This window comes from Vipera berus (assembly GCF_964194415.1).
Source record: "Vipera berus genome assembly, chromosome: 3".
NCBI classification, from domain to species: domain Eukaryota; kingdom Metazoa; phylum Chordata; class Lepidosauria; order Squamata; family Viperidae; genus Vipera; species Vipera berus.
In genome coordinates, this window is record NC_138204.1 from 67,553,878 (window position 1) to 67,578,018 (window position 24,141).

The 24,141-nt window shown below is 36.1% G+C and overlaps 1 protein-coding gene across 3 annotated transcripts in view; it reads left to right on the forward strand.

Moving 5' to 3' along the window:
• The window catches only part of FGGY (FGGY carbohydrate kinase domain containing), a 164,489-nt gene that overhangs the window by 77,403 nt on the left and 62,945 nt on the right, over positions 1-24,141 (forward strand). For all 3 annotated transcript variants that reach the window (XR_014026026.1, XM_081324604.1, XM_081324605.1), the window contains exons 8-10: positions 513-616; positions 20,335-20,442; positions 22,104-22,165. Coding sequence is in view for 2 of the 3 variants with exons in the window: in XM_081324604.1 (XP_081180730.1) it covers positions 513-616; positions 20,335-20,442; positions 22,104-22,165 (274 nt within the window). In the remaining variant the exon portion in view is untranslated. The remainder of the gene's footprint in view (positions 1-512; positions 617-20,334; positions 20,443-22,103; positions 22,166-24,141) is intronic.

Sequence of the window (24,141 nt, forward strand, 5' to 3'; positions counted from 1 at the left end):
ATCTTATATAAACAGCTATTTTCCTTTGAATTCTCAGCACAGTAATTTTACTGGAAAAGTCCGTGAAAGACAAAGAGCCCTTCTTCTACTTTTTGGATTTTTAAATTCAAAAGCACCCGGTGATTTAGCTTGATAGTGGGATTGCTTCCATAAATTAGAAAGGAGGAAAGTGGCAAAAAAGGATTCAGATATTGCCTCATCATTTTTCATTTTGAAATCCTGCAGGCATACCAATACATACGCTTTCTACCACCACATTAGAAGCTGTGTGAACGTTTTATCTCCTACAGGCATGGGGTATGTCCAGCCATAAATCTTATTTAATTCTACTTGTTCTTATCCTATTGCTTCATCCTATTGTTTAGCAGATTTTTGGCTATAATTTTGCAAGATCAAGAAAATAGAGATACAGGCCGTTTTTTTAATATTTGGCAGGTTTTTCAACAAATATCTCTTAAAAGTTTTGTTTTGCTTGACAAGCCAGTTTTCTTTCTTCTTAATTTTTGGACCAGGTATGATTGGAGCTAGCGTGAAAGGACATAACGTGCCCTGTGAAAATCAGCCAATTGCTTCCCGATTGGCTGTAATATGTGGGACATCATCATGCCACATGGCGGTAAGTTCATGGTAGTAAATTAACAACTGCGTATTGTTAGCTGATGAAAAATGAAACTTTTAAAATCTTTTCATATCGTTTATACTCTGTTTTGAATTATGAGGATTTTGAAGCTATTGTTACCTTCACAGGTTTATATATCATCATGAATTTGCCATAAAAGAAGTAGCTATAATAATAGTAGGTAACTAGTACTGTGGAAAAAGCCCAAAATATAAAAGCAGTGTTAAAAATTATTCTACTCTGACTTTAACTGGGCATTATGAAATTATAACTGGGGACTTGGGCCCTGAGTAACCCTTGATGAGAATGACGCTACTCTATAATGGAATATTCAGTGTCTTTAGAAAAGCCCCACAGACTTTTATTTCTTCCACCTCCTTACCTAATCAATATAAATCTTTCTGTGGCTCCAAAAGAGGTAGGGTAAGCCATTTGTGCTTCCGTAATTTTTCTCGGTGAATTAGTGCGAAAGCTTTTCCCTGGAGTTGTAATCTCATCTCGGAGTGTCTCTTTTTAAAATTAATATTGTTAAGCCTGGAATCAATCAATTTTTGTGACTAGCTTTTCTATCATTTTTTGATTCATTTAGAAATAATTTATGTTAACTCAGGCATGTCAAACTGCCGGCCCATAGGCCGGATGCATCATGCTGAAACCACGCCCACCCCATTGCCGGCAATGGGGAAAATGTCGCGATACATCGCGCGACGTCACATGCCGTCGCGAGTTGTGACATGCCTGTGTTAACTGAATCATTGTATGAAATGTAATAAAATTGACGAATATGAAGCAAAAATGGTTAGGTATACACATTACTAATTATAGTGTAAACATTTTGTATATCTTTATTGAAATTGAATGGGTAGTATAAATTAGAATTTTGTAAACTGGTGTTTGTAGTCACATATATATGTGTGTGCTTGCATGCAGGAAAGAAACTATAATAAGGGATTGCTGTCAACAGTAGTCTAGTACCTTAGTATTCAATTATAAAGAAAATAATTTTGATCCATCTGTTTAGATATATGAGTTTTTGTATGAATTATAGTTCCTATCAAAGGAAAAATTGAGTCTATGTGTGCCCTGGATAGTTTTGTGGTAGTGGGAAATTCTTTTGAACTCAGTTTGGAATAAACCCGGGCCAAATTAATCCATCTGGAATCATTTTGTTGTCTTATCCCTTTTTCATCTTTCTTTTCTTATGGTCCTATCGCAAACTTATGAGGACAGTAAACTGGAGAACTGATAGCATTGAAATTTTGGACTTGAGGCTTGAGTCTTCTAAGTATACTGGCAAGAAACAAAAAGTGTTTTGAGCATTTAAATGCAGAGTATTTCTCTAATAATATATCTATGTGACTGCTAGGAGTCAACACCAAATATTTCCTTGGTAGCACATAATCATCATAATGAATTTCCCTTAAAGCAAGTTGTTTGGTAGGAAAAAAAAAGAACATAGCTTTCATTGGCACATGTTATATATCACCCTGAAATGGATAATTAGCATTGTGTAACAATTGCTGTTGGTAAGGTTGCTGACTTGTTGCTCCAGGTGGGCCAGTAGAATTAATTGCATTGTCAGAATAGTCATTATGGTTAATTAATTAATCTGTTTATACATCACATTTATATAGCTACCCATCTCACAGATTTATGAATCTGGATGTCATACAATAAAAAAGACAGTCATAAAAACTAACAATTAAAAATTCAACAGTTAAAACACAAAGTTACTAATAACTGTTATCTTTTTTGTGTATTTAATTTGCCTACATGCTTTCAGTGATATTAAAAACAGAATAAGTCATACTGCAGTAAGTCTACATCATGTTAGCAAACTTACATGTTGGCCCCCAAATGAATTTGTCCACAATAATTGCTTACTCTGATCAATTTTCATGATCTAAAGAAAAAAAAATGGCCTAAACAAGTAATACCGTAGCAACACAGATGTAAATAGACTGGGATTTCTTGATTTTGCTGCAGGGCATAGCACGTGGACCAGTGGGTTAAGATTATCCTATTAGAACATATACTGTGCTGTGCTTCTGTGCTGCAGAAGCCTTCCAATTGCATTTTTATCCTTTTGGTTAGTCTAGCCAAGCCACAGCAATTAAGATTGGGATATAGGTAAATCTGTGAGCCATTATTTATTTTTACTATTACAGGTAGTCCTTGACTTACAACAGTTTGTTTAGTGACCAATCAAAGTTACAACGGCACTGAAAAATGTGTCTTATTACCATTTTTCACAGTTAACAACCTTTGAAGCATCCCCATGATCGTGTGATCAAAATTCAGTTGCTTGGCAACTGGTTCACTTTTATGACCGTTGCTGTGTCCCAAAGTCAAGGGATCACCTTTTGCGACCTTCTGACAAGCAAAGTCAGTGAGAAAGCCAGATTCACTTAACAACTGGGTTACTAACTTATCAATTCTAGGAGGCTCACAGGTGTCCATAGGTACCAGTTATTTACCCCCAGTCATAACTGGAACATTGTTATAATCGAAATTCTTCTTAAAGTAATTCATATGTGAGGCTATAATGTTGTACACAGCAACCTGAATTGAAGACCACCGAACACACTTTTCGGATTGGACTATAATTACGTTTCGGCTTTAATATAACTTTTGCCCACCTTACTTCATTGTAATAAGCAAAGCAATTTTCCATTGGAGAAATCAATGGCAAATCTGGAGTGAATATTTAAAAGGCTTTTGGTTGAAGGATCCTTTTATCTGTACCTGTTTATACTGGGCCGAGTACATAGAGCGATTATATATGTCTTTTTAATGAGATGTATATGCAGCTGCAGTTGGTTGAAATTAACTGTACCTTTTTTTAATTAGGTCTATAAAATTGTAAGTTTATTATCCTCCATGTTTTTGTTAAAAATCTTTCTATACATTTCTCCTTTGTATCCAGGGACCCTGAGGGCAATAGAGATGAATCATCAGGTTTAATTTAATGCAATAGGAGGGAGACCTGTGTGGTCAAATTGGCATGAAACAGTGGCTTTGATCTACTTCAGGTGCACTGAGCCCCAACCAGCCAGCAACAATAATATCTTTGTGAGATGATCAGAGCAGAGAATGAAATAGAGTGTGGGGGGGAGGGTATGGGAGGGGGGGGGCGAAATGGCCTGAATGAAAATTCAAGGCTTTCCTTTGTTGTGGTTCTGGCAAGCGAAAAAGTCAACTGTCAGGAGAAATTCAGCAAACATAAAACAGGGTGAAAGTGCAATGGTCAAGTAATGGGCTTCTTTCAAAGAATCTTAACAAGAAAGCATTCAAGATAATTTGATGGGTTCCCATATTTTCCTACAAGTGTGGATGGGAAATGCCGTAGAAGAAGGGGGGCAGGATTCAATGATAAGTGTTGGGACTCTTAATCTGATGAATAGGAAGACTTTGGTGAGTTTATGTGCTTATAAAATCGTAATATGTATACTAGGTTTGTTTTTTTTTAAAATCTTGTTAACTACCAACTAGCCAAAAAAATCTCTGAAAACTAAATTAAAGAAGGTTTTCAAGTTGTCCCAGACATTGGGCTTTGAATCAATAAAAGTTCTTAAAATTAATCCTCTGGGTTTTTTTTAGTGCATTGATGTAAGGCATTCCCAAATTGATTACAATTTACTAGGTAACCTTAAAATTGCTAAAAATCTTCTTCCAGTCCAGTTCAGACACTGATTTTTTTTAAAATCAGTACTCAACTAACACTGTATTCAAGGAACCAAGGATGGTTATATGGAATTAAACTTATTTTTCTTAGAACCATATAAATAGCTTTCATCCTCCCCTAATTTCCATATGGTTTATTTGTATCTCATGCTTATGTTTTCTTCTAAGTGTGCATTTACAAAGTTCATGCTGACACAGACAGAAAAGGACAATTGTTAAATCATGCAATTTGTGCAGGCACCCCACCCAGTTTCTGAATTAAGTCTGTGTTTTCAGTTTGGAGCTGATGACTTTTGGCCTGAAAATCTCGCAGTAACTTAATTTTCTCTGATTTTATCTTTTGGACTGTTAAAAGGTCCTCTTAAAGATCAACAGGATACATGAACTGAGGGATTGCTTGGGTGAATCTGTGTATTATAAATATCCCCAAGGTTCTCAGTTTAGTTCAAAGGGATGTCCTTTGCCTGGTTTTGTTTATATCTTTTTAGGAAAAAAACCTCCAAGCAATTGTGCATATTCTGACTTGGTTGATTTGTTTCTCCCAGCAACTCACACAGTGCTCTGTTTGCTCCACAATATCCACCCAAGCTGCCAGCTTTGTTTACACAAATAGAGTCTGGAGCACGTTTTCAGCCCTAGAGCTTGCACAGTACGTGTCTTTCCAGAACGTCCTGGGGTGGAGACCGCAGAGGCATGCTGGCTCAAAGTGTTCCTACAGGCTGATTTCTGTAATCTCAGTAGGAGCCAGACCAGCGAGTGGTTTTAGTATATGTTGGCTGCAATTTGATGGCAGAACATGCCACATCGCAAAAGCATCAGGCTTCTCAAATCATTACTGTGAAGAAGTTCTTGGCTGTGCTGGAAAATGTCTGCATAAAAAGGAAACACATCACAACATGCTGCTGAATTTGATTGCATTTTGAGTAGTTTTCCCCAGGACCACTCAAAATCTACATGGTGGATTTTCATGTTGCACTATTCACTTCTGCTGTATTGTTCACTTATTATTTACTAGCTTTTATGTTAGGCAGTTTAAATGTGTAATCTCCAAGAGGCTGGAGTCAAATGCCTGGGACAAAGAATTTTTCAGCAATTGGCCATAACACAGCGATTAACAAAAGCAGCAATTTGTTGTCCCGCACATTAGTACAAAGGATGGTGGATGAAGTGAGAAGTGCTGCAGGAAAATGAAAACAAACCCTCCCCCAAAAAACTCATAAAAATAATTCAGAACCACGAAACTACAATTATTCAAATCCCAGTTTTTCCTCAGTATTCTGTCTAGAGTAACAGATTTATTTATTTATTTAGATTTATATACCGCCCTTTCCCGAAGGGCTCAGGGCGGTTTACAGGGTATTTAAAAGAAAATCAATACAAACGTTAAAACAAATTAAAAAGATTAAATAAAACCCTGAAAAAAATAAAAAACCCAGTTAAAATTAAAAATTAAAAAATTCTCAGCCTGGGCCAGAGAGCTCGAAGAGCCAGGTCTTCAGGTCCTGGCGGAATGAACGGAGGTCGGGGGCAGTCCTAAGCTCTGCAGGCAGCTGGTTCCACAGGGCAGGCACACCCACTGAGAAGGCCCTACCCCTGGGTGTTACCCACCGGCAATCTTTAACCGGAGGCACCCTGAGAAGACCCTCCCTGTGGGAGCGCACTGGATGAAGGGAGCTTGATGCTGGCAGCAGGTGTTCCCTCAAATATCCCGGACCCTCGCCATTTAGGGCTTGTTCAAGATGAATGTTCAAATGCAACAGAGCATTTTACAACTTAAACTATCTTGTACTTATTTGTTTAAAATAAAACATACATGAATACTATCACATTGCCAGTAGTAGAAATGAAATGGTTTGCTACTTAGCTGAGATATTTTGTTTCTTGTTAAAAACTGGTATGGAGAACATCTAGCAGGAGACGTGAACATTTAATATATCTAAGTGTCTTCCCAAATATGAAAAGTTAATACAGATTTTTCTCACAAATAACACATTTAAAAGGGAAGCCCTCCTGGAGGAATAAATATGCATTACATACACAAAGTATATCTTGTATTAAGCAAATGCAGACTAAGTACTAGTTATCAGTATGCCTTTTGTAGCAAATCCAGTCCCTTCGCACTTTGTATGTTTTACCTCAGGAGGAAAGCAGTACAGATAATCCTCAATTTACTACCATTCATTTAGTGCCTGTTTGAAGTTACAACGGCACTGGAAAAAAGTGACTCACAACCAGTCCTTGCACTTATGACTGTCACAGCATCCCGTGGTCATATGATCAAAATTTGGGCACTTGACAACTGGCATGTATTTTGGATGGTTGCAGCATCCAAGGACTGCACGATTAACTTAACAATTGTAATGATTCGCTTAACACCATGGCCAAAAAAAAAAAAGATGTAAAATTGGGCACAATTCACTTAACAACCACTTTGCTTAGCAATGGCAATTCTGGTCCCAATTGTGGTTGTAAATTGATTGCTATCTGTATATTTCCATCTGGCAACTCCCAGTTAGTGGAATGAAACAAAACAGTACAACTAAAGGTTAGCTATGTGTTGTGCTGTTTTGTTTCATTCCACTAACTGGGAGCTGCCAGATGGGACTTGCTATACATATCTTGTTCATGAAACAGGGATCCAGGCATAATCCATAATTCCCTATTTGCAACTTATGTCCTATATTTTCTGATTGCTACTTCCGCCTTTTCTTTATATAATATAACAGTCATGAAAGATAGAATAATGTGCAATTTATTTTAATAGAAGCTCTGAGAGCCCTCCATACGACAACTGTGTTATGCAAAGATTACTCTCAATGATGCATAGAAATTTCTGTTTGAAGGCTGCACTTGACCTTTGAATGTTGTGATTGGAAGCTACAGTCCATAAAGTGGATGGGACTTGGACAAAAAGTAGTTACAACTACAGCAATTTGTCAAAACATTAAATGCACACCATGCTCTATTTCCTTTTTGTTTTGAAGTAATTGTCTGTAAATTCAGGAGGGGGGAAATGGAAGACTCGGGACTCATTTATCCTAAGAATTTCTCCTATCTAGTGTTGTGTTATTATCTATATCTTGCTAAAACTCTCATTCTGGTAACCTTTAACTGGGAGAAACGGTGCATTATAGGTCAATAATTTTTGAACGAATGTATTTTGAATGGGCTAAAACTACAGAATACATCCAAAATCCAGGACCCAAGGTAATTAATATGGAGAAGTTGTGGCTTGTCAGGCTGCTGCTGCTTCAGCTCTGCTGGGCTGCTTCAGTGGTCCCACAAAGCTCATTTCGAATTATGGGAACATTCCCTCCCCTCCCCAGGCGGAATAGGAAGGACCCTTGCACACTCTTCTTGGCACACACCTAACACAAACACGCACCCCGACTAGAACTAACAGTTCTATTACAGATTCTGTTTTGGTTGAAATATAGGGAACTATTTCAGAGTTGCAGTTAAAATGGGGATATGGCGCTAAATGTTTTTCCCCCCAAAGGTCATGCAAGATGCATTGTTTCTGATTTAGACTTGTTCAACTTTTTAGATGATACACAAGTTGATTCATTTGCTTTTTTTTCTTTTCCCTTTTACCCTACACTTTTTCCCCTTCCCCTTTTCCTCCCTTACTTCCCCATTGTTTTCATTTTCCTTTGTATTTTATAATTTGATAAACTAATACAAATTTGTCATTTTTTAAAAAAAAATGACTGCAACCATCATAAACACATGCCAGTTGCCCAGCCTCCAAATTTTGATCATGTGACCATGGGGATGCTGCAATGGTCATAAGTGTGGAAAAAATGGTCATAAATCGCTCTTTTCAATGCTGCTGTAACTTCAAATAGTCATTAAACGAATGGCTGGCATATACTCCTGCTTTCTGTAATGCAGGGGTGTCAAACTCAATTTCATTGACGGCCGCATCAGCATTGCGGTTGCCCTCAGGGGGCCGGGTGGGCATGGCCTACTGGGTGGGCGTGGCTAGAGTGCGTATGGCCTACTGAGTGGGCGTGGCCAGCTCTACATCGTTCGCATCAAGGGTGCCTATGGGGGCCTGGGCAGGAATGGGACAGATCTGAGGGTCTCTGGCAGAAGGAGGGTCTCTGGGCCAGGGCCAAGGCAGTGGGGGCCGTTCCCTCACTGTTTCCAGGATGGCTTCGCGGGCCACATGAAACCACTTCGCGGGCTGGATCCGGCCCCCGGGCCTTGTGTTTGACATGTCTCCTGTAATGCAACCTTGTCAGCTTGCGTAGTCTTATTGACAAACACTCAGAAAACTAAAACAGGTTGGAACAGAAATAAAATTTGTAGGTGAAAATCTTTGTTTTCTTAGAGTGTGGAATTTCAGACTATTGCCATTTTTCTACAAATTGACTGTTCAGATAGGCTTGATCATTTAGGCTTTTATTCCTAGTCAAGGTAAAAATATTTCTATTTCTAAAATAATTTAGAAGAGGTGTTTTATTTTAAACACGTTTATTATTTTACTTTTGGTAATATTTTACTTTTAAATACCACTCTCAGAAAACCAAACCAGGTTGGAACAGAAATAAAACTTGCAGGCGAATATCTTTGAAGGATGTTTCTTAGTGTATCGAATTTCAGGTTATTGTCATTTTTTCTAATATATTAGCCTCATTGAATATTTAAAATATATGACTGCTTTCTAAAATCTGTAAGAAGTCTTCCTTCAATTGTGCTTTAAACTGGTTTACTGCTGAATGTTGTAATTTGAGACAAGTTAATGATGAGAGAAACAGTGGCTTTCCTTTTGTAGAGGATGGTCTATTGATTAGGAATCTGACCTTTTCCAAACCTATCTCGCTAACTTATTATATAGGGAGCCTTTAACTGTATTCCCAGCAAGTCCAATAGGAGTTGCTGGCAACTGTAAATCAGCAGAATCTATTGGGGCACTGCTCTGTAGCCTTGGTGGGATACTATTAAAAATACTGACTTGAGATATTGGATGCATAGATGAACATACACATGAAGTACAAAACCTTGCCACTTGTAGGGAGCCATAGATGTCATATGTTTTTATTTTTTTAAGCCACTATATAGTGATGGGACAGAGTGCATTTTTCCAGCTTTAATATATGTCATATTATTTCTCTTGAATATGAGCTCAAAAATCCATCAGGAACTCCCTAACTGTGGCATCATGCAACTATCAAAGATTTTAATATGTCCACAAATCACTTACTTGCTTAATTTATATCTGAGATAATCATTGTCTGAGTAAGCATGCTGGACATTTAAATAATAGTCAGAAAGTTTTAAAAAGCTTAGCTTTACATTTATATGGAACATTCATTATACTGAAGGAGCGACTTGGTGGTGAAGATCCTCAAGTCCCATTCGGAAGATGGAGACTTCAATTATAGGCAGCAGTATATGTTTCTCTCCAAAGGCACAAAGAAAAAAAAATCTGCTACAAACTCTATGTGGCATCAGGAAAGTCATCCAGCCGTAAATGCTCAACTCCATCTGGTCGCCCCAATTCTACTTCGAAGTAAGGGACTATCACTATAGAGTCTTAAAAAAATTATACTGAAGATCTTTATAGCTATCAAGTAAGAAAAACTATTCATTAGTATCATTTAAGGTTCCAGTAACTAGAATGTTAGACAATCATTTTGGTTCAATTTTAAAATGAAACATTTTTAAAACGTATCCATTGTGAATGAAGGCGAATATACGTGTCCCAGAATAATGTTGCAGGATCCAATTTGGGTGATTCACCAGAACCAGAGGATTTGCCTTTCAAGCTTTCAGACCTCTTGTGTTGGAGTCCATCTTCAGAGAACTTCTCTCTAGCAGAGTGTGTGTCTATTTAATGCATTTTATTTGTATATATTATGCTTTACCCACTGGAGAATTCTATTAGGAATACTCTTTAAATAATATAGTTAAAATTTCCAAAAAGGGTAATTGAAATCTTGCAAATAAAAAAAAAAAGAAGATAAGGTATGAACAATAAATACATTAGGTTGCTAGAGTAATTGTACACTAAAAAAGGAATACCTTATTTTTAAAAAATCTTAATATAACAACTACAACAGTCTTGCTAATATGCATTGCAGAGTTTCTGAATAATATAACATCGGTTGTATGTGTCTGTTGTAAATAGTGCATTACTTTAGAGTACAAAAAGGCATTTCAGTGCAGTGCAAGACTGCCTGTAGAAACATATCCAGACAGCCCTTTGTGTTCATTTATCAAAGCTCTCTGCTTCTATTTCATTGCAGGCGACATAGTAAATATTAGAGGGGCAAAGGTTATTCTCTATACAGATAGTCCCATTAACTGAAATGATTTTTTAAAAAATTGAACTACAGGCCTTAAAATACAAAGCAAAAATGTTATTCAAAATTGCCAAACTACAAAACATTAAAGAAAATTTACAGATCTTGTCTTCTGTGAAACATTTGATATAAATTCATATAATAACCCTGCTCTTAAGAAGACAGGAAATGAACTGGACAGTATCATTATTAGAAATACTCACAACTTAATTAAACAAGCATTTTAAATGGGTTTCATGAATAGCTGTCCACCTGGTGGGAAATAAGGCCTTTCCATTCCACCATTGGATTTAAAAAAAATGTTTTGAAAAAGTGAAATCTGCATCTACACATTCAGTAAATGAGTTTACCAAATATACCAATGGCACAAAGTTATGAAAGGCAGTTACTGAATGTTATTTTGCTGATTTTGACTTTGTTTTAGCCTATCTCAGTAATTCTGAATCTTGACTGTCTACGCCCTGATAAAGTATGAATTTAAGGTTTTATGAAAATCTTGACGGGTATGATTTTGGAAAGAGAGAAAATACTTAGCTGTAATTTGCAAATTTTTTAGCATAATTGTTTAGAATATGCGTCCAATTACTCAAAGGTATAAGCAGAAAAATAAAAGCTGGAAATCTACAATGTGGAGAAGAAGGTTCTTAAAGGATTTGTATCACTTGTAAAATGATTTGTAAAATATTTAACAGCCTGTTGTAATTATTGCAATAAGAACGGTCAGAAGAGAAGACTTTATTCATCCTTTCAAAGATACATTTAAATATATTTGCACTTATTTTTATTAGCAATAATGTCATCCCATTGAAAATTCATCCCAGAATGACTAATAACTTTATTAGTAGTGTTTTCTATTGAAAACTGTTATGGATAGCTGTATATTAGTTCAGTTCAAGCTAACAGTTCAGTTATGCACTACACTGGAAAAAACATTTTTTTTACAGATTCAGTACAGTATTTTGCCTTATAATTCTTATGCTGTTTTGTCATGAAAGACAGCTTGATGTCAACTACTAAGTTACACATTTTTAGTGTTATTAATGACAAGTTTGGGTGGTACGGTGGCTCGGTGGTTAAGATACTTGGCTAGTTGGCTGGAAAGCTGGAAGCCCAGGTTCAAGACCAGAGCACCACACAATGGGGTAAGCTCCCATCCTTGCCTATCTCCTGCCAATCTTGAAGTTCGAAAACATGCAAATGCAAGCAGATAAATACTTGCATACAGTGGGAAGATAATAGTGGTCCAGGATGTCATGCGGGCCACATGACCACAGAAATGTCTTTGGACAGTGCTGACTCAATGGCCTTGAAATGGAGCTGAGCACCACCCCCTAAAGTTGGCAACAGCTAGCGGAGTAAAATCTGCAAGGACTCCTTTGTCTTTTTAATGACAAGTTCAGAGTTTTCAACAACTATAAATTATTTTCACAAACTCAGGATTCTTAACACCAATAGCATTAAGGAAATAGTTTCCAATGAACATGTCAACTGAAGATGACCCTTTGTGTCCTTCAGCACCAATTCCATTTGATGGGGGGAAAGATACAATAACATAAATTACTGCATATAATACTAAATTACGCAACTTTACATTGCAAGAATCTTTTGGAAAGCTTCCCCCACACACAAGCATGTTACAGTATGAGAGAGCTACAAATCAAAATTAAATGGGAGGTGCACACATTCATAAGTGCTGAGGATGGTTGTTTCAAAAAGCTTTGGGAAATTATATATGGCCTTTTATTCTCTGATTGTATAGGGAACTCTTCCACTTTCTTCTCAGAAATGCCTCTTCCTGCCTGCCCTGTTTTTTTATAGATTACAATCTAGACCACTGCTTTCATCTTATTCGGAAAGTGATGGGTTTACCGTATTTGTTATCTGTGCACAAATACGAGTTGAGTTTAGTAGAAAGAAAAGACAACCATGTTGCTTGCATATGTTTAAATTTAAACTTGTTTGATTTTATAAAGCTATGATAAACTAAGGAAGATCATTTGAACTGATTTCTTAGTACTGTCATTTTTAATATACAATTATACATTTTAAAAGTGAAAAAAGTTACATTTTTCAGTGTTTTCAAGTACTTTTGCAATTCACTCCTCCTCAAGAGTTGACACTAAATTTTGGTTGGGCACACCAAGGTTGAATTGAGGACTGTATCTCATCCAGATGATTTATTCATAACAAACTCTTGCCTTCTGGCAATTGCATCACAGCTGAATACAGTTAAACTAGATTCATCATTTCATTTGTTTCTGATTGCTCTATAGTGTTTACATATCTAACATATTAGTATAAATCTTGGAGGGAGTAGATTGAGGTTAAGTCCTCCCACATGGCTCTTTTTTCTTTTCTCAATCTTACTTACTATAAGCATTGAACCTTCATAACAGTTGAAATATTCCAAACCAAGAGAGAAATATGTCCGTGGTTAATTCAGTGGTTTAAAATGGATTACAAATGAAGAACAGACAACCACAAAAACTACAATGTTTTTCTTCAGATGTCTGAGGACGCTGTCATTCCGGTCAAAATAATTGTCAGAAGGGATGGAGAGTTTTTTAGATTTTTATCTTATACCTTTGAAGGGCATGAAACCATTACATACGCCAGTTCAATTATATATTTTTATGGTAAAAGAGAAAACGAAATAAGCCACTCTTCAATAATTGTTCATATTCTTTGTGAACATTATTATTTCTTTGATTTATAAAATTTATAAAGATACTCTATTTATACTCTGGGAAGTATATATAATAAAATAAAATACATAAAAATCATTAGAAAACCACAACTTAAAATATTAAAAAAGGTAAAAGGCAAAATGGTGACTATACAAAGAGTGCATCCAGTTAACTATCATATAGCCATCTAGTATCCACTCTGTCATCAAATCTTCAAGCTAGTTGACAGAACCTTGGTAGGAATGATGTCGCATATTCATCTAATTTGGCTGGATTCCTAATTAGCCCAAAATGAAATGGCTATTTTTTCTAACAATGCAGTATTGCATTCCATCACATACCAATTGTCCAATTTCTCCCATCCCACTTCTTTTCTAAATCTAGTTGCGTGGTGAGCTTCCAGGATAGAATTACCAAAAATTTATCATTTAAAGTCACATTTGAGGGGGTGAATATTAAGCAGTTTTGAGAAATCAATTTGAAAACCCCTTTCAAAAAGTTCTTACTTTATGACATATTCACCAGACATGAAAATTTATCTATCATCTCTAACAAATTGAAGAATTTGTCTACTGCCAGGTAATAATCTAACAGGGTACTTATACCATCTATGTATTTTTTTTATGATACTAGTGGTTTGTGATTAAATAGATTTTTTTCCCCACCATCCTTTTCAGACTTCCCTTCCAAATTTACTTTTAAATTTGTCTTCCATATTTTTTTTAATCCAGATCTTAAGAATTTCCTATCACTTTTTCAAATAACATAAATTATTCTTAATCAGACTTTGTTCTTGGCTATACAATTTTAATTATTCCTCTGTGTTCCACTAAACTCTAATTTTTCCTTCTGCTGTTTTTTTAATAGAAAAATCCAAATACTATCAATACCATTGCAACCAAGAAAGTGATTCCTTTCAGGAATAGATATTACGATTATCCTAATAAAACTCCTGAAAATGAAATGAATCCACTTTCTTGCATCTACTGTGCACTCTCATGTTCCTTCCACTGAAATCAGGATGCAGAAAGATCAATAGTATCAGTATTAATCTTGTAACAGTATCAATAGTAAAGATGAAAGCCATGGAAAAGAAGAATTAGGTGATCTTTTCTGCCATATGTGAAATAGACTACTTGTATACTTACTACCCATTTCCTTACAAAAATCCTTATATTTCCCAAAATTTTGTATTGCTCTATTATTTTATCTCTGTATTTTCCGAATTCACAACTTTATAATATCCCTCCCTTCTAAAGAAATTAAATATTGCAAATGATAGGTCTCATGTACCGCATGGAAAAGTTACCTCAGAGTTTGAGGCAGCCTGTAAGTGCATTAAAAAATAGGAAAAATAAAAAAGTACAATACTATTTCTCAAACACACTTTCTATATGCATAAGCATACATTATTGTCACTGGAATTGGTTTCCTTAGCTTTTACTGATCTGTTTTATAGCAGATGGCAGTACCTAGCTGAAAAGCTAGGCAGGATTGGACCTCATTAGTAGTTAGAATGGAGACCACTAGGTAATTCCTGAGCTGTCAGATAGAGTGGGACTTTAAAAAAGAAAAAAGAAAACTCAAGATGATAGTGTAAAACAGGTCCATTTTGTTGACCATAAAACTACAGGAATATGTGTAGTAAGTTACTAAAAATTCAGTTTAGCCTGAGGAAGACTATCTTGTAGGTTGCTTGAACTACTCAGCTCAAAATGAGAGAGATATTTGTACAAGCAAGTTTGCATTTGATGTGTAGCTGGGATTGAAATCAGAAACTAAAGTCTGCCTTCCCTCCAGCACATTATGCTTCCTTTTACATTTGAAGATTTTTTTTGGAAATACTTGTGACTACCAGCCCTTCCCCCCCCACTCCAGCTGTTATCGGTGTTATGACTTTTCTTTGAAGAAAAGCCTGTCTTTGCTACACTTTATTTTTTAATACCTACAGTTAATGTTTTTGTTGGATGAAAATTGACCATACGTTTGAAAGAGTTTCCTTCTCCTTTGCTGTTTCAGATTGTTAAATTATAAGCCCCTCTCTCCCAAATACATTCTAATTGTAAGGAATTGTCAGCGATAAAACTGAAAAATATGAATGTCAGAATTTAAACCTTTTTGTAAACAATAGAAAATTAAAAATTATAACTTGTAAAGGTTATCTGCGGAAGAAAGAGAGCTCTATTGAAGGCACATGTTGCAGGCAAAAAAAAGAACAACAAAGAAAAATGCTTACAACTGAGAAGCGTAATTAACACAGAGATTACTTACTGAGGATGAAAATTCAGTCAAGGGAACAATTATTTATCATATTTCTGTTCAGTTTTTAAATGTCCTCCTGTTACATTTTAATAAGAGAACAGTTTTTAACTTGAAGGCCTAAAGTGTAAAACTTGGTTTAATTCACATACTTTTAAGAATCCAAAACTGTGTTTAATTATCAGTTAACTAATACCAGCAATTCAAATATATGAGCTTCTTAAAGCTTGACAGAATAGGGTTTTCTAATAGAGAAAAGCTAGTGTGATGCAAGAGCTGGAAGATTGCTGTGGTGCAGGAGATATAAGACGTTGAGTCAGTGCAGAATTTGATATCACTTTTCTTGAGGAGATACGGGGAACTGGCTGGTTATGTTTTTAGGTTAGTTTCAGTTTCTCAGGCTTGAAGATGTTGGTTAAAAAATTTGCATCTGTTCAGCCTGCTTCCATCTTGCCCATTTGGCTATTGAGATTTAGCAGAAAGGGGTGATATCCATGAAATGATAAAAGAACTGATTACAGCAGAAGATAGTCTGTGATGAAAGTTGAAGTGATGCTATGCTTCCTACACAAGATGGACTTGGAGGTACTTGAGAACTTCTATCAAATAATTCCTTTCTGGGTAAAATACTTCTGCAAGCGATGGCTGGTCAGCTTTATACATTCTTGGAAAATGTGGGTTATCTCTCCCCATTCCAGTTGAGTTTCAGGCTTGGTTTTGTCACTCAAGTACTCTTGACCATGCTAGCAAATGGCCTGTTTTCAGGAAAAGACATAATTCATCTCTGTTGATCTGTCTGGATGTTTTGGCCACTTTGATTCCATCTGCTGTGATGTCCTGACTCTCTGGGTCCACGTACAGGTCTCAGAATTCATTAGCTCTGAATCTGTATAAAGCTGCTTCCCAATTGAAGGAGCAGGTACCCAGATGTACTCCTGCTTTCTTCTGTATCACCCAAGAATCAAGTGACATCAGAAGTCTGGAGTTCATTTGGCCAGTGTTTCTGGTTATGCTGTGATCCTTCTCGGATAGCAGTGGCTTTGTTTGACTTACGTTTTACATTGGAGTAATGCAATATGCCTTTAAATATGACTCAGAAATTGCACCCGTTGTACAATTCAGCAGTGAAGTTATTACCTAGGACTCCTTTCAGATTTAACATAGCATCTGTCCTAAAAGAACTGCACTGCCTGTCTATGTACTACCAATCATACTTAAAAATCTCAGAATGGCTGAGTCCCTTATTGTCTCAGAACCAAGATACTTGAGCAAGAACCTTTCTCAATGTGAATTTACTCATATATTTAGATTTACAAGAAAAGAGTCTTTTAAGTGACCTATCACTGCCAGAGGTGTGTTCTCTAGTGCAGAGGTCCCCAACCTTTTTGGCACCAGGGACCGGTTACATGGAGAGAGGTTTTTCCGCAGACCGGAGGGGGCGTGGTTTTGTGTGCTGCCTGCATCTCGCAGATGGGGCTTTGCTTGTTTGTGTGGCCCAGTTGCAGGCATGCCGTGGCCTGGTACCAGTCCACAGACCGGGGGTTGGGGACCCCTGCTCTAGTGTGGCAGCCTACTTTGGGATGCCTTTCCTGGAAGTCAGGATGGTACTGATATCTTAACTTTCAGTACTAGAGGAAGAACTTTATTCTCACATTTAGAGCTTAGTCACAGCTATACAATGCTTTGTTTAATAATGCCTCTCAGTGTTGTTGTATTGATAATTGTGCATTTTAAATAATATGTTTTACTTATATTATTACTTATTGACTTGGTTTTACTGCTTCGCATTTCTTTTTTTATGGTCTATATTTTATTGTGAAGTCTTCAGAATAGTGGATAGCCTATAAATATTTAAAATGAAATACAGCTTTGCATCTGTCCTGAGGAAGGTATCTGGCTGTCAGGAAATCTCACATAGTTGCCACCAATTTCATTGTCTGTTGTTGTTGTTTTTTTAAAAAAAATGGAATTCATTAAAAATGATATAGAATGAGATGACAAAATATTGAATAAAAATCAGAATATTTACAATGCAGATGCATTGAATACATTTAAGGATGTGGAAATATTTCCAAATACTGTTCGGGGGGTTTTTTTGTTTGTTTTTTGTTACACTAACTTACAAAGGTCTATCATACTCATCGAAAGCACTTTCAAGAGCCTGCCAGCCCAAGACATTTTAAAATGTTATAATATTTACATGCGTGATTCTTAAAAATAAATTTGGACTAATAATCAAGCTGGTTCAGTATTTAACTCAAAATGTACTTCAGAAGATGGAATTACTGAAAGTAAAATGGAAAGAGGAGCTCAAATGCACAACAACATATGCTATTGTGCATCAGTTCCTCAGTGTACCTGTTGTAAATTAGATATGGTCTGGTTTAGTATTTTAGCATTCATTCACCAGGCAGATTTGGATTTACAATTTTGGGAGAAGATTCCGTTACTTAAAAGAATTGTCTTAGGTGCTGATTTCATGCGTTCACATGCGGCCCAATCTATGGTATCTTTTATTGCTACCTTTTATGCATACATTTATATTCATAGAATTTGAAATGTGCACAGCCCTAATTTAATAGCTATTCATCCCTTTCTGTTTGGACATCTCTTCTATGGAAGCTATTACTAATTGTGAGAACGGTGAATCTGCAGAATATATTTGCATGCATAAACCCTGGAGAAATCTATTGGAAAGAACAAGTGGCCTTCTGCCAAATTCCAGGATTTTTAAAAGATCCCAGTAGAGTTTCTGGCAGAAGGAAAGAAAATCCTTGTACAGAGGAAAAGCTCCACACCCATTGTCTATGCTCAAGATGTACTAATGTGCAAATCTTTATTGCTCTTCAGATTTGTTGATAGTTTTTTGGAATGCATTCAAATGGTTTTTCAGAAGTAAGATGCTATGAACATCTGAGTGGGTTAGTGGAGATCAGCTAGTGACAGAAATACCTTGGTAAATTATTGTGGGTATTCTTGAAAATGCCAAGCTGGGCTGCAGATATTCAAAACCTGGTGGTTTCCCAGCAGAACCAATTATAGTCTTTTAATTTGACTTTCCCTTTGAGGATTGGCAAAGACTCAGGTAGCTTTGGAAACAATGAACCAATCATTTATGGAATATGGCAAATAATGAGTTAAGTCATAAAATATTTAGACCTTCCTGGAGTTGTTCAGAAAAATACATATTAGACGTTTTTGTGTTTGTGTATATGTTGTTGTTGTTGTTGTTGTTATTATTATTATTATTATTATTATTATTATTATTATTATTATTATTATTATTAATTAAATTTATATGCCGCCCTTCTCCCTAAGGACTCAGGGCGGCTCACAACAATAAAAAATAAAAAAAACATAGAATAGAATACAAAGATTAAAAAAGAATTAAACAAAATAAAGAAATAAAGGACAATTTAAGCCGATAAAAACCAAATTTAAAAACCATGATCAGTCCAGGCCCGCTTGTTGGAACAGCCATGCCTTCAGGTCATGGCGGAAGGATCAAAGATCGGGGGCCGTCCGCAGCTCCAGAGGCAGTTCATTCCAGAGGGTCGGCGTGCCCACAGAGAAGGCTCTCCCCCTGGGGGGTCACCAGCCGGCATTGCCTGTCCGACGGATCCCTCAGGAGGCCGACTCTGTGGGAGCGAACCGGGCGATGGGAGGTTGACATTGGCAGCAGGTGGTCTCATTTTTTTATTCCAGTTTCAGCTCACATATTCTGGAAGTGTTGCAAGTTGTATTAGATTAAAAACAACTGCAAGTGAACAATAATTTTGGCACATTTCTAAAATAAGGTAGTCAGTTATTTTTTTTGTACTTTTATTTATTCATTTTTGGGATAATTATAAGTAACCTATAAAAACCTGTAAAAACCCAACCTATAAAAATATAATATTGCTTATTTGGATCATACCTTCTTACTTTCATTTGTACTCTATCCTTGGGTTGTTAGGAGAGGACATCTCTCTTTCCCTCCCTCCCTCCTTCCCCCTCCCCCCCCCTCTCTCTCTCACACACAGAGAGAGAGAGAGAGAGAGAGAGAAATTCAGAATACAAAACAAGGTTCTTTCAGAAAAATGGGAAAACTTTATTTGATGTGTTGGCAGAGAGAAGATGAGGTAAGATGTTTTCATAAAGTGTACACATGATGGTGCAGATGTATGTGTGGAAATTCAGAAGTAATCAAAATCTCAAATATAAATGCAATAGATTTTAGTTTAGTTAGGAATAATACTCTTTGGTGATTGATCGTGGTTGATAGACAACTCCAAAATCCCTGCTTTCTTTTCCTAAATAGGAAGGAATAGGAATAGGAATATACTTTATTGGCCAAATGTGATTGGACAGTCACAAAATTTGTCTCCTTAAAGATAAATTTCTTTATCTTTAAATTGCCTGTTGATTTCAACTTTTGATAAAATTGAGCTATATATTTTGTAAATATGGCCAGGATGCTGCCATACATGTATTTGTTGTCAACACTGAAATCCCCCAAATCTTTGACAGTTGCTACTGATGAGGTGCTGCAGTCTCAAGAACAATTATGTGCATTTTAGAGACAATTTCTCAAATTTCTATCTTGCTTCTTTTTCTTTGCCACTAGTTTTCCTTTGCTGTCTTTGCTGTTGAACATTGACCATCAGTAGCTTAAGGAAAGAAATTATCTGTATGGTTCACATACCTTTCCAAGTATCTACCCATAAACCTGTGACTTTGTAATGCTTGAACTCCTGCATAACTAGCATAACTAGATTTAAATTTTCTTTTTCAGATTAGTAAATCCCCTATATTTGTCCCTGGTGTTTGGGGACCCTATTATTCCGCAATGGTGCCAGGATTGTGGCTAAATGAAGGAGGTCAAAGTGTAACAGGGAAACTGGTAGGTCTAAATTTAGTTCCATTTATCATTTTATTGATATTTAAGCTACATCATTATCTTCACATTAGTTAAATGAAAACATGCAATATATCATATGAGTTCAGTTGGATAATAATGGTTAGAATTATAAAGGTATGTGACAGTTCAAACTTTGAAATAATTTTAGTATATATAGCAGATCCATAGTAAGTTTCTCTAAGTCGTGGGAGATAGGATGATAACTATATTTATCCCTCATATGCCATAAGAAGTAGATTTGCCTTATTCATGTTGTCATGAAATAGATTTTAGCTCTGGACTGAATTCTGTATGCAAAAGAAAGATAAAAAAGAAACTACTTTCCTGTTGTATCTTCTTAATATATACACATATTTATGTATTACCTTATTTTTGTATACTGTCTTTCACATGCTGCCGAAGGAAGCATATACATGTTTCAAGTATATGAATACATTCATTAGTAGTGAAGCTAAAGTTTCTTTGCTCTGGATCATACCTCTGAACTAATATTGGGTGACTTGGGATTTAAAGAATAAGATTTAACTTTATTCACAGAGATATTCATTTCAGTTATTGACAGCTTCATTTTGTTTTGTTTTTAAATATGTCTGGGAATAGAAATTCTACTTATTTATTTATTATTAAATTTATATGTCTGGTACACCTTTGCTTGCTGATTCATGTGCTGAACTTGAGAACTTGGGAGAAATGCCTGCTCTTGAAAGGAACTGCTGTTCCCTAATACTGATCCCTCCAGAATCAAGTTTATATCCTCCTGGATCTAGTATTAATCCTGCATAGCTACAACATATAATGGAATGGAGGGCTCTTTATCAGCTTTAGCCATGTCCTATTTGAAAGAAGAATACTAGCTTCAGTGATCATTTTCTGATAACCTTGAAGTTGGATTGGTTGCAATTCATTCTTTTGGAGAATGGCCTGGAATGTAGCAGTGTGCCTCATGAAGTTCCCATTGAAACTGTGTGAAACAACCATTGTAAGCTACTAATATTAAATTTGGATTCATTCTTCAGTTTAACCTCAGAACAAGTTGTTAGTAGATTGGACCGAGTGAAAATAACTGGCCTAAGCTTCCTGAGCTGCAGGACTGAGTAGAAATTTGAATTTATATCATCATCAGTCATACTTCAAGGTTAAATTTATCTTTACTTTCTAGACTGTCTGCACAATTCTATACATACCTACTGTAGGGTATTCCAGACTCATATAGTTCAACAGAATTTACGATATTCTTGAGATGTGTGTAGAAATAATAATCTGCTGCATATTTCAGGTTTGCAGACATAAAATGCACATACCTATTGACTGTATTTAATGTTAAGGGACTTGTAAACAGTATATTGGGGAACAAATGAAAAGTCATTCTGTTGAAGGTTTGGGGCCCACATCACATTTCACAATTATAGCTGTAATTGCTATAGTTTGGATTACCTTGTACGAAAAAACAGTGTAAAGGGTAATTGTAGTAAGGCCTTACTTTATTTAAAAAAATGGCAAGTTTCAATTCATTGCTTATTTTTCTGCATATTGGTAGAATGCGTAGTTGCTGAAACAAATCTGTCATCCAGGTATTCATATTTCAGAAATATAAAACTACCTTCAATCAAAAATCAATATTTTTTTCATTTTCTTTTCTTAAGATAGAGCATATTGTCCAAGGACATGCTGCTTTCCCAGAACTACAAACAAAATCTGAAGCCAGGTCAGGTCATAAACCTTATTTCTTCTTCATTTATTATTCTGTTTAGAAATTTCTTTTTGGCTGTAATACAGACAAACTACTTAGCCAGAATCTTCCAGCTTCATTTGGGATGTGGGTAGGGCTATGTCTCATATATACGTGTCTGTCCAAACGTATTTATCCTCCCTATTTTAGCATATATTTTTAATACACCTGAGGAATGAGTCACATGCCTGTTTCTAAGATGCTGTCATCAACAGGAGTTGATTTTCTCTAGTCATGGCAGACTTGTAAAATATTTTTTGTGAATGCCTGGACAATAGTTGAGCCTAATTTTCACATGCTTAGTTTCAGTGCTTAGATATGCATTTATCTTTGCAAAATTCCTACAAAAATCCATCTTTTAATAATGGTGCCATTCTTGGTGAGATGATCATGTGAAGAATTTAACCTTATAACCAAGCAGTTAGAAAGCTCTTATAATAATATAAGTAATGGAAAGTTAATTGAGACTTTAAAACACTCACCCACACTCATTCATATGAATAATGTTACCCTAGCCCACAGGTCTGCAACCCGCGGCTCCGGAGCCGCATGCGGCTCTTTCAGCTGTCTCCTGCAGCTCCCAGTCCTCTGCCATGTGCAGTCCAAAAAAAAAAAAAAAGTGGGACTAAAAAATTTCAACCAATAAATTCAAATATGCAGGGTAGGTGCATATTTTGCCTTGGCTCCACTCTTCAGTCAAACCCTGTTCTGCGCATGTGTGCATGTATGCGCATGCGCACACAATTTTTTGCGGCTCCCAGTTTTTCCTTTTGTGAGGGAACCGGTTCCGAGTGGCTCTTTCACTGTTTCAGGTTGCTAACCCCTGCCCTAGCCTCTCCTGCTAAAAAAATTAAATAGAATCTTTGATTCTTTTCCACTAAATGGTGCTCACCATTAATCAAAAAGGATATACTCTGGTATTTATCTTGTTTATCTCACAGAAAAGAACATTTTTAGCTTTTACAAAAGAGGAAAAACTCAGTGAAAGTCTCTTAATAATCTAACAAAAGCATTTGGCCATATTTTTGAACCATTCCAAACAGGTTCCCCAATTTTAATCCACTCACCAATGATTCTTAAGACTCACAATATCTCTTTTATTTAGGGAATGATAGCTTACTTTATATCTTAACAATTTCATTTTTTATAGACTAAGACATGAATCTAAACACACAAACACACATACTTTTCTATTTTGTAACAGATAATTTGTTCCGTGTATCCCATCAACTAGCAGATATGTGCAGTGTGCTTATACGCATTCAGGATATGTATTTAAGTTTTGAACTGAAAACTTGTAATATTTTAAGTCCAGTCTACGTAGCAGTTTTAGAAATATGAATTAGATCAGTTCAGTTAAAAAATGTGCTCCAAATAAAATTATTTCCACCCGGTGCAAAGGCTACTGCTCTAGAGAAAAGACCAAGTGGAAATAAGGAAGGAAAAGAGATATTACCTCATGCCGGCATGTTAACCATTATGCAGGTTTTTAGGTGGGGGGGGCGCTTAATGGAAAAAAGTAGTGGACTTTTAAAAATTTGAGTTAGAGAGTATGTTTAGGTTTGACGATTATTATTTCTTCAATTTTTAGTTTTGACATCAGGATCTCTGTATCCTACCACACTGTCCTATAATATCAGAAAATTCATTTTATTCTTAGTTAGGATGTGATTGTGTAAAGCTGGACAGAGAGGTGTTGTGATTAAAAGATTTACGCAATATTACAGAAGGACACCTATTTTATACTATACAATATAAGCTATGAGAGAGCCAGTTTGGTATAGTGATTAAGACACCAAGCTAAAAAGTGGGAGACTGTGAGTTCTAGTCCCACCATAGGCGCAGAGGCAGCCGGGTGACCTTTGACCAGTTACATTCTGTCAGGCCTGGGAAGGAGACAATGGCAAATGGGGCTGGCCACTTAATAAAGATGCCATGTGATAGTGAGGTGA